Raw genomic sequence first — 12,268 nt, 5'->3', positions numbered from 1 at the left:
TGGTGATGATGAATGGATGGATGATAGTGCAAAAAGATGGACTCGTGTCTTCTCAAACTATCTCTTTTTATTGATCACAATGTAACTATAGCCGCACCCAGGCTAGCGAGTTATGATTATGACGTATACAACTCAACATAACGTATTTATTTCTCTTAAGGGATTATATATGACTTGCGCTTATTATGTTAATTATCATTTATATCATTGTGCAGTTGGGTCTTGAACTCTTTGTAATAAGTGCGCTCTGATGCCTTTTAGACTACAAGCATCCAACCAGTTAACACATTTTTTTTCTACATCATAATATATGCTGTTTGGTACCACCGTAACGAACGGATCCATGTTGTTACTTTGAATAACGAGATAATCATTTCTTCCTCTTGTTTCAACGTACGGTTTTCCCAATAGTTCAGATGCGCTGCTACGTACCAATTTACCTAGTTCCTGTTCTTCAACCTGCTCTTTTGCCATCTTTTGCGGCGAAACCACGGGCGAGTCCACGGGCTCTTGTAGCTGTCTGATTGCTGTTCGAGTGCCATAGTTGTTCTTTGGCCTAGATGGCTGTAACGACTTTTTATCTTGATTAACAGATGCTAATAACATTTTTTCAATTAAATTAGTTCTACGCATAATTGGTGCTTGAGAGTTTACATTCAACTTATTGGGCAGAGGCAGAAATCTGAGAGCGGTTGCTAATTGCACCACTACAATACTTTTTAAAATCCACACCTGAAATTAAATACAGCAATAATTTAATGACTTTGAATGCCAAATATTGAATACCGTTCATTGTGGTTTAGTTTGTAATGACTTACATTAAGAAATTTTCTCGAGATGGTGTGGTGACAAAAATTGAGTTTCATTCGGGAGCAAAGCTTGTTGCCTTGAAATCCTCGCAACGCTCACTAACACTTTTCGATTAAGGGATCATTCGCTTGCTTGGGTATCAATGTTAGCAGTAGGCGTTAAACAACACATATGCCTGAATTTAAACTGTTGTGAGACGTACTAACATTAAATAATTTCACGGTTTAGACTCACTTGTTTTAGTCACTCGCGCGACATGTTTCGGAAAGCAAAACACGGTCGTCGTGAACGCTGCTTGCACTATTAGTGCTTTAGATAGGAGACCCAGGCTCTCCGAAACATGTCGCGCGAGTGACTAAAACATGTGAGTCTTAACCGTGAAATTATTTAACACATATGCCCCTTGTAATACGTCACATAACTATTTTTCAAAATCAATGTCGATGGGTCTACAGAAATAACTTATTTAACACATTCACTGCCCCCAACGCACATGTGCGTTCACCGTCATACAAGTTTGTTCCTAAGCCTCGCCCCCTGGCAGTGAATGCGTTAAAGGTCTCTAATAAAGATTTTTTCATTTCTCATGCTCTGAAAGAGGGTCATTGTTGTTCTAAAAGGTGTGCAGAAAATGATACGTGTCTGCACTAGAGCATTTTACGTTCGAAGTACGATTTTTTTAATATTTTGTACGATAAACAATTGAAATTAGAGTTTAAATGGATTTGTTATACAATTTCCATTCCGATATTTGACTTTTCATTCCATAAATAACGATACTTTTGCCTTAATTGTTAATTGAAAGTACCTTCAAGAAATATTATAAAAATGTATACTTATTCATGTTTAAAAAAAAACACATGCACTTTACTTTCCTCGTATTCGAAATGAAAAGTAGAGTGTTTAACTCGGGTGAAAGGCATCATTTCAGCCTCGGACTATTGGCGCTCTCACTGCGTTCGAGCACCAAAATACCTCGGCAAAAATGAGTGCCTTTCATCCCTTGGTTAACAATCTACTATTGTTTGCCAGTTTTGACGGTAAGTACCTATTATAAAGTAATATAAACTTTCGTATTACATTTTTACAAAGATAGATATAACTCCGTAATAGATGGATACAGTCTAAGGAAATGATTTTTATAACAGTTAACTTACTTTCATAGGCATTTTGTTACCAGATTTCAAATACTATACTGACCAAAAGTAGTTTCCACCCTCATCACATCTACATATCTAACCAAGATAATGCTTAGCTCAACCATGAAATTGGAAAAACAGCAATAAAATATTAATAGGAATGTTTCTTGATTTCTATACCTCGGTTGGTTGATTTATCTTTGTAGATAAATCAACAGATTTGTTTTACTGTGATAGAATTCTCTTCTCGTTTTGAATAAGGCTCGTATAGGCAAAATGTAACCGACTAATAAAAATACAAAAATCTACATTAATCGCAATGCTTAGTAAAAAAATAACCAAAAATTAACGATTTGTATCTACAATGGCTACCTTGCCCTTGCCAACCTTTCTATCACCGCACCGCTCGCCGTGGGCAGGGCGCCTCACACCCTAGAACCTAAACGCGTACTGTGCGGTTTAAGAGGAATTTCCTCCCGCGGACGCTTCGGCTGTGGAATGAGCTTCCTGCCGAGGTTTTCCCGAGGGGCTACAGTATGGGGTTCTTCAAAAAAGGAGTGTACAGGTTTTTAAAGGGTCGGCAACGCGCATGTAATATCTCTGGTGTTGCAGGCGTCCATAGGCTACGGTAACTAACTAACTAAAGAATCAGGCGGGCCGTATGCTTGATTGTCACCGACGTGGTATAAGAAAAAATGGAATATTTTATTTTTGTAAACCTGTGTTGTGTACAATAAAGTGATTACTACTACTAGTACACACAGCATCAGAGAAATGTATCCACCCCAAGTTTAGACCTACAACCGTACACAAATTTCGTTGACAGCGACATGTGCACTTTTGGTCGAATTGTTAAGCCCCTTGCTTCACATTCAAGAGGTTGTGGGTTCGTGCCCGGGGGCGTGAGAGGTGGTAGCTTATTGTATTATTATTTTTTTCATTATTTTCTGGTTTATATTGTTTTTAATAGTAACGTTTTAATAAGCTTAATTATATTTCGTTTTTATAACGCTCAATGTAATGCAAAAAAGAACACAGTTAAAAAATATTATTGGAAGAAATAATTCATATTCATAATATAAGCGTCACCAGTCTCACCTACCTACTACTGCAACGCTAATAGGGATATACCAAATAGGATTGTTTATATTTACATTATTTATTTCTTCAAATAAAATACATATTTATTTTAAGTAAGAGAAATACAGGATCTCAGCTAAACAAAACATATGAAAGGGAAGACAGTATTAAATACAGTATTCCCTCATATTCTTTTGTGGATATCACTGCCTGTAGTCAGAAATTGATATTTTTCACAATCAGGTATTTAATTTTTTAACCAAAACGAATTTAAACGTTATTTGTAAACACATTAACTTAATTTTATTGTTCATAATTCACAAAAACCCACATAGATTTGAGTGCGTAACAAAATTATCACCTTACTTATTTTCTTTGTGTTCTGTTATTAAAAAACCTTAAAGTTGTTTTCTCCATTTACAAAATGTACAAACGGCATACAAATACCTCATTTCTTAGAAATAATACATTATTATTTTTTAATTTCATCTCACTAAATCCATTTTCCGCCCCGCCACTGACCCAATCCCTCAAACCCCCCAATCACTCAACCTTACAGCACATCAACCCCTGATCACTAAACCCCTCGACCCTAAACCACCAACCCTTCATCCGCCATTCCCCGACCCCTAACCCCAGACCCCTTAGCTCCTAACCCTAACCCCCAATCCCTTAACTCCCAACCCCTCAGTCCCCGACCCATCAACTCGCATCCCCTCAACCCCCAACCTCAAACCCCCCAAACACTAATACCCTCTACCTTCACCTCTCAGTCTCTTTGGTTGATTCCAACACTACCTACATAAAAAAATCATAATACACATACGAGGGAAGTTACCAGTAGCCTTACCACGAGTTTGAGATTGATATATTCGCTATCGTGTGCGTAACTTACTGTTTATGCATCTCGCTCGTACTGGCATATTAGTGTACAAAGTAAGTTACGAAGAATATTTAGTGTCAAACTCGTGGTTAGGCTACAGTTGCACTACATCAAATTGGTGGTTTTTGGGAGGAAATGCTTGAGTTACTTTAGAAAACACCGAAATCACCATACACGTGCCTTTAAAAATTGAGGAGTTCCCTCAATTCCTCACGGATTCCATCATCAGATTAAAACCAAAAATATTACGAAAACACCTTGGAGAGGTAACTTTTTTCAAACAGAAAAAGAATAACTCAAATCGGATCATGGGTGCCGGGGTAATCACTAAAATCATTATCATCAAAACAATCATCATCATCAGCTCCACTTCATCAAATTGGTGGTTTCGAGAGAAAATGCTCAAGTTGTTTAAGAAAACGACCGAATCACCATACCTGTGCCTTTAAAATTTGAGGAGTTCCCTCAATTCCTCATGGATCCCATCATCAGAACAGCACCAGATTAATGTGGGACGACCTTGGAGTTAGTTCCTTTCAAACAAAAAAAGAATTGTTCAAGTCGGACCACGGGTCTCGGAGTAATCGCCGAACATCCTACATAAAAAAAATCATTTTCACTATCTTCAAAACAATCATCATCATCAGGTCCACTTCATCAAATTGGTCGTTTTCGAGAGAAAATGCTCAAGTTGCTTATGAAAACACCCAAATCACCATACATGTGCCTTTAAAAATTGAGGAGTTCCCTCAATTCCTCAGGGATCCCATCCTCAGATCAGAACCAGATTAATATGGGACCAACTTGGAAGTAGCTCCTTTCGAACAAAAAAAGAATTACTCAAATCGGACCACGGGTCTCGGAATAATCGGTGAACATACATAAAAAAAAATAGCCACAACCGAATACAGAACCTCCTCCTTCTATGAAATTGAAGTCGGTTAAAATAGTACATTTTACAACTAGTGTGAAAAGAATATCTTTTTACTCTCTACTCGCTTTCAGCTCGTGGCAAGATACCTCGGTACTAGTGGTAAAAAGACATTTCACACGTGTTGTAAACGACGTTTTTTTAATACAATTGCGAAAAAATAATAAATTAATATATCATTAGTAGAATCATACCACCAAACCAAACCAAAACCAAAAGTACCTATACAGCTAAGATACGCGAGCTGCCGCAGCCCGCGATACCTTCATACTCGTGCGCGCCCCGGCCGCGGCCGCCGCGGGCCCGGCGCGGGTTGGTCAACGACACCTCCTCATAACTCATGAGGCCCTGGTACCTGCTCCGCGCTAAATTCAATTTTAACTGCGTTTCGAAAGTATAGTTTGGAACTAAAAAGTAAAAAGCACTAGTTCGAGCTTCTCGCACGCTACGCAGCCACAAAAAGTACCACTTTTTGAGCAACTGTATTAAAAAGACAATTGCGTGTGCCAGAGGGCCACTTAAAAACAATGCGGTTAATTTTACTAATTTAGTTAAATATCATCAATGATAGGTTTTGCTGTTGTTCACAGATACATATTATATTTTATAAGCTCATTGGAATCCGTTGGCATCAGGAACATAGTAGATGGACAATGAAATACTCGTATTCGATATTTATTTTTTTCCCCTCACTAGCTCGGAAAGTTGTTTTTTATCCTTTAAACCAGGGGGGAAAAACGCATTTTATCCACTAGTGGGGAAAGTAATTTGACCTTGGATGGAGCGTGTTTAAGTAGCTTGACAGATAACAAAACGTAAAACGCTCATTATAATGGTTCTTTCGATATTAATTATCATTAAATAAATGGTTTGAGAATCTAATAAAAAATACCAAATTTAGCTTTGTTTAATAATTTTATGCCATAAACCCTAAAATTCCATAAGAAACGTTTGTTTTTTAATAATGATGTTAAATATTATTCTGCACGCACAAGTTGAGTCGATGCAATTTCAAAACGCATCATTGACATTTCATACGTCAGAAATGACAACTTGTGGATGTTGCACTTTCCTCGCTATAGTGAGGTGAAAAGTTTTGTGTTACACACGGGTGCAAATGTTTTTTACTTCTCGTGTGTTGAAACACTCGTTATGCTCAGGATTATATAGTTGAACCACTCACTTCGCTCGTGGTTCAACTATAGAATCCTTTCGCTTCCTCGTGTTTCAATTCCACACTCGCGGGTAAAATACAACTTTGCACCCTTATAGTATTAATTTTATCTACGTTACTTAATACAATGAAATGATTTTTTAATGATTGTTAAATATTTTATATCAGGTGAATAGTAAACGTTTGATACCTGCGAGTCTGTGACATTCCAGGTTGATTTACATTTGTTTCTTTTTGTAGATAGATATTTATTTTATTGTTACTAATTTGTTTTAATTTATTTATACACTGTGTAAGTAGTTCACCATATTTTATTGAAATAACTATTGTAATTTTTTACTTTTACTTTTATCTCGTAGCTTTTTAGAAACCACGAACTACTTTTAGAGTAAGTAATAAATCTAAAAAAATCGCACAGGTTAGCAGTTTTTTATTGTGCATATAAATACGAATATGTCCAGGCCAGGCAAGGAAAAGCACCGCACTCGGGAACTCGCTCCAGCGCTCTCCGGACGCGCCTCGCGCCTTTTGTTCAAGTACCTAGGCATATTTAATCGCTCGCTTCGTAACATTTTTAAATCTAATTGTTGAAAGTGTCTTCTTAGAGTAATATACACTATACGCATTATTTGCAGGTATGTTATTCAACACTATAAAAATATGTAATGTATTTACGCGAACTTTACGCGACAGCTATAGTGTGCAATGCGAATCGTCTACAAGGTATATATGTACCATAGGTAGCAAATTGCCTATGCCAAATTGATGTAGTATGCCACGTCCGATTTGAACACACTTTTATGGGACTGTAATTTAGATTATATTTATTTTAGGAAAGCATAATTATATTGACATATTATTTTGTCGAAACCTGAATAATTATGCCTAAATTTTAAATCCTGAAATATCGTTAAATTTAACAATTAAACTGTATAATGCCATAATCCTATATCATTATATTTATTTTAACAAAGCACAAAATTTTATATTATTGAAAAAATAGTTTAATAATATGTATGTATGTATGTATGTATGTCAACACTTTATTGTACATAAGACAGATTACAAACACAATAAAAGAACATAAATATATACAATGTACAAAGGCGGACTTATCCCTATAAGGGATCTCTAATGATCTAGGGATATTTTTTTTTTCGAAACCTAAATAATTCTAATTGTCTAAATTTTAAATCATGAAATATTGTTTAATTTAACAATTAAACTATAATGCTATAATCCAATATTTAAAAAAGTATTGAAATCAACATAATGGCCTGATGTTACGATAAACTAACCAAATAATGTGGGATCAACATAACTTAATAATTGTCAAAAATATTATAAAATTACCTAGGTAGGTTTCAGGTCGTTCGGATAATTTTTAGTGTAATCTTTTTTTGTTTGTTTTAAGTTTGTAACTTCCAACCTAACTCGTATCATTACTTAGCATGAGATTCTTGATGGTATTTTATTTTTACGTTTACTAACAGTGCACAGTGTATACAAATCCATAAGAAATCAATTTTAGGTTTTTATCTTGATGACAATTTAATAAAGTTTTGGACACATAATATTTTGTCATCCGTGACCACAGTTGCTGATGCAACCCAGTTCGGATTTAAAGTAAAAAAATCATATCGCGGTAGTCGTTCATATCCATGTTTTTAATCTTTACTCAGTATTTTTAGAATGATAGGTGATTGGCATTATTTTGCAATAATTGTCTAACGTGACACCGTTAATTATTGCCCTGTGCTCGTACCATGAGTCACTGACAGTGTCAAAATTGACACATACGCTAACGTCTACGTAAGGTAACTGCAGGTATTAACGACCCCCTTAAGGCAATTTTGGAATCGACCATAGTTTTTAAGCATACAGAATGCCCTCAAATATACTTTTCCATTTTTATATGCTAATATTATGTTTATAAAACGTAATTACTAAGTTGCCTATACTTAAATAAAGGATTATGATATAAAAAATAATTTCTAAAGTTAATGAGTCGATTGTTACTATTACCGACCCATAATAATGGCTGTGAGGGTATTAACGATTTTTAAGCAGCTATTACCGATCCATCGATTATAAGAGAAGGTATGAGGCTATGAGCCCGGCCAGTGAGACGTATAATACCTAGACTGGTGTGGTAAAACAAAATAAAAATGCAAATATTTGCTTACATGTTTATATTCTGTTTTTTATTAAAACAAAAAAAAAGTACTTATTTGCTAAATGTTTTACTTTTAACAAATAATCAACAAATTTAACAAATAATCAACAAATATAACTAAATATCGCACGCACGTTTTTTCCTTAGACTGTATCCATCTATTACGGAGTTATATCTATCTTTGATATGACGAATATTTTATTGTGAGTTATATAAATAAATACATAGGTAACTACTTGTATACATAGATGTATTTATCTATATAAGATACATACTTATATATTATCGTTGCCTAGTTTCCATAGTACACGCGTGTATTTATAATAATAGTGGGTACCTAACACAAAAGTAACTATGAACAATGGTTGCTATGACCGATTCCTATGAGTCGGTGTTAAAATATGTAAGTACGGACATAAAATGTATTACCGACTCATAAAAAAAAAATATTTTTTATTTAATTGACCTTGTGACTAAAAAACACGTTGTAATTATGTGATCTAAAAAACTATAAGCACATACACGCAATTTTAAGTAATAAAAAGTTAATAATGAACTTTGTTGCTACACGACATCAGTCCTCCAAAAATAACATAACTGCGTAATTGTACAACGTTGATAGAAGAAAACTAGATAACAACGTGTATGTAGTTAATAGATGTTTAAAACGAACAATTATTTGGATTTAAAAGGGTCCATTAAAATAATTGTGTTGTTATGATATAATAATATAAAACGAAGAAAATCTAAACCTTACGTTATGGTCATTACCGACCTACGGGTCGTTGATAGCTGCGACAACTAAAAATAATGAAACTATCACCGACCAATTTAAATTTAATGTTTTATGGTTGTAAATGAGTTTTTTTCAATAAATTGTGATACAAAATCAATAATTTACAGTAAAAAGAATACATTTAGTAATAAAAGGTGAATTACAGGAGTCAATTATTAAAATAAATGTCTTAAGCAGAAAAGTCACGTACTTACTTGAAGGTACAAGCTCCAGTATGACAAGACCAGCATCCACGCCACCCGCGGATTAATTGGCGTATTTTGTCTTTTTTTCATTGTATAAAAGTTTCATATGCCGCCAATTATTTTTCATCCGATTTTGATGGTAAAACTATCGTTCTCGGCTCTTGCCTCTATTAGTATTACTGGCAGCGTCCATTTTATGTGTTCTTCATTTTCAATGCTTGAAGAAGACATTTTCGTCAATATATAAACTAAAAACATGCAAAACTATTCCAATTTTATGACTAACACGGAAAATGGCTGGCGCTTTATTTTTTTTACGCACGCCGTGTATATTATTGTGTTAAACTATACTTATGTATACAAATGCACCTTACATACAACATTAAAGAACCACCTTTTCGTATAACTGCCCGCGAATCTCTATTAACAAACAAAGGCCAATCCTGTTATTACGTTTTTTTCTCTTTACAAAAAATATAAACGCGGATTTTCGTGCTACTTCAAAGAATGTAAGTAGGTTTGTAATGTTAAGCAGGATTCGTGCTGAAGGCTCGCGACGGAAAGATGGAAGTGGGCGAGCCCCACTTACAATCGTATTCGTTTCAAACTTCGAGTGATGTGTCACTCTCAGCACAGAATAAATAATAGTACTACCGTCATAGACATATACACAAGTAGTAATAGACGCGCCACCGAGCGACCGGGGGTAAGAGAACGAATATTCATATGAAATTTGGGCAGCATAGGATTTTTTCTCTTTCACTCTTATAAATTTCGGTATTTCGCCATCGCCTCCTACCTATGATGCCACCCGGTCTGTGATAAGGACAAAGCATGGCACTATTTTCTCCTTCCTCTTATAGGAATCGCAATAAGACTAAGATCTTTCTCGATCAAAGAGTGTCAGGCCCTTGACCACCGTACAGAAAGGAAACTTCCTACAAAACCATAAGTCTAGTGTTCCTGTAGTTCCTACAAAACCGAAGTTTGACAGCGGTTCAAGGTCGAATCATGTTGTCCCTTTCTAATATATGGCACTATCCCTTTCGGCTGTTTAGGGTTGTCAAAATTCAAGTCATTACCTTATCTGTGGTTGCGGCCTGCACAACCGTGACAACCCTAATAATTGCTCGGAGCAATGCTGAGCCGAACAGAGCCGAGTTTGCCCGAAGCGAGGAGTTTCGCACCCATGCTCTCAGTTTATGTGAAAGACTCGAATTCAGCCAATGTTACTCGTAATACTTGTGTTAGACATAATCATAAACTTGTTGCGAAAAGTTGGCACTATAAATAGAGAGAGACAAAAATGATATTGATGATGTGGTCCAAAAAAATACTAAATGTTTTTTGAGAATGCTTTGCTGAAAGTGTAAAATTGCTTTAAAGAATTCGTATTATCTAAGATGCCACAACGAATTTCTACTCCTATCTTAAGTCAGGGGTCGGCAAACCACGGATCACGAGCTACACGCGACTCTTTGGAGGCACGATTGCGGCTATTCGGATCACCCAAACATTTCACTGCCAACCACTGAAAACTCCGGCTTTTGACTCCAGGTTTCTACTCCGGCCTGCTCTTCTCAAAAGTTTGCCGACTCTATCCGTCCATGCCTCAAGGCGATTATAAATGCCGCAAAATTGATTGTTTCAAGTTACTTCTATTTTAACTCACCTCGGTCTCCCCTACTTCATTCATGCCTCGCGCATCATGTTCTATGTAACAGCATTAAAACTAAAAAACCGGCCAAGTGCGAGACGGACTCGCGCACCGAGGGTTCCGTCCTTTTTATTATTTGTTGTTATAGCCGCAACAGAAATACATCATCTGTGAAAATTTCAACTGTCTAGCTATCACGGATCATGAGTTACAGCCTGGTGACAGACAGACAGACAGACGGACAGCGGAGTCTTAGTAATAGGGTCCCGTTTTTACCCTACTTTACGGAACCCTTACGGAACCCTAAAAATGGAAAAACAAAAACTTAAAAAAAAAAAAACCTACTTCAAAAAGGATGAAATAAAATATTATAATTTTTAGGGTTCCGTATTTAAGTATATGCGTTACCAACTGATATGTTTGAAGTCGGTGCCAAGCCAAGCAGTAACAATACAAGTCAAAAATAATCAGCCTTATGTCTATAAATAGATTACACCTAATATAAAAAAAAATATATTATAAACGTGAAAGTATTTCTGTCGGCCTGTTTGTTACCTTTTCATGGCTAAACAACTGAACCGCTTTAGCTGAAATTTGGCATGAAGGTTTCTTGAATTGTTTTATATTTTGAAATGTAGTCCTATGGATAAGGGACAGGAAATAACTCAGTCCCAATCCCTTTACTTGCATGCTATGGACTGTTCAAAAATTAGTAAATAATGCTCTTTAAAACATACAACGGCAAATAAACGCATTGGATTTACACTAATGTGCCGATAAATATAGTACGGACTGTACCAATAAGGTTCGACCGTGTGTTCTGAGGTGTGTTCAGAAAGTTCGTTCATTGTCGTCGTGTAAATCAATACAACGTACATACTTAAATAGCCGCATCCTTATCAAGTCGCACCAAAATCACTATGAATCTAAAGTCGTCGTCAATAGAACATGCCAATAATGTAAACAAATATGACAGAATTTGTTAGCGTATAACACATAACCTAACATTTTTACGAAGGTAATTTTCCCTGAAATATTAATAATTAACATTTAATTTAACTAAAAATTTATATAAATAAAATATTTAATAATATAGACTGTTGATAAGGTCATGGTTGTCCTTTTAAAGAGCGAGATTACGAAGTAATAAAGATAAAGATAAAAAATGCTTTTATTGCACAGAACGTATACAATTGTAGTACATAGTACATATCACAAGTTACTAAACAGAGTTGGTGCATAACTGACTTGACATTCGGAGGTTCCAGAGGAGTCCCCGCACTAAGCTAGGCCTGTATCGCGGGAGACCAGATGTACATTTTTATGTCATGCGAGATAACCAGAATGATATTTTTACAATTGAGGACAAAAATGAGATTCAGGTTTATAGAGATACCTGGATTAAGATAAATGCAGTTTTTGGTATTACAACCATAA

General features: G+C 35.6%; 1 protein-coding gene across 1 annotated transcript; it reads right to left on the bottom strand.

Annotated features, from left to right (window-relative positions):
* Positions 1-203: 203 nt before the first annotated feature.
* On the bottom strand, positions 204-2,044 carry LOC134754616 (uncharacterized). The gene is made up of 2 exons (XM_063690934.1): positions 1,968-2,044; positions 204-732 (listed from the first exon to the last, which is right to left on the bottom strand). Exons 1-2 carry the CDS (start codon positions 1,977-1,979, stop codon positions 205-207), a joined length of 540 nt encoding a protein of 179 aa, XP_063547004.1. The 5' UTR covers positions 1,980-2,044; the 3' UTR covers position 204.
* Between the last annotated feature and the right edge of the window lie 10,224 nt (positions 2,045-12,268).

The sequence above is a fragment of the Cydia strobilella genome, chromosome Z (assembly GCF_947568885.1).
Source record: "Cydia strobilella chromosome Z, ilCydStro3.1, whole genome shotgun sequence".
Classification (NCBI taxonomy): domain Eukaryota; kingdom Metazoa; phylum Arthropoda; class Insecta; order Lepidoptera; family Tortricidae; genus Cydia; species Cydia strobilella.
Note: the sequence above shows the minus strand (reverse complement) of the source record. Positions and strands in the feature narration are given on the sequence as shown.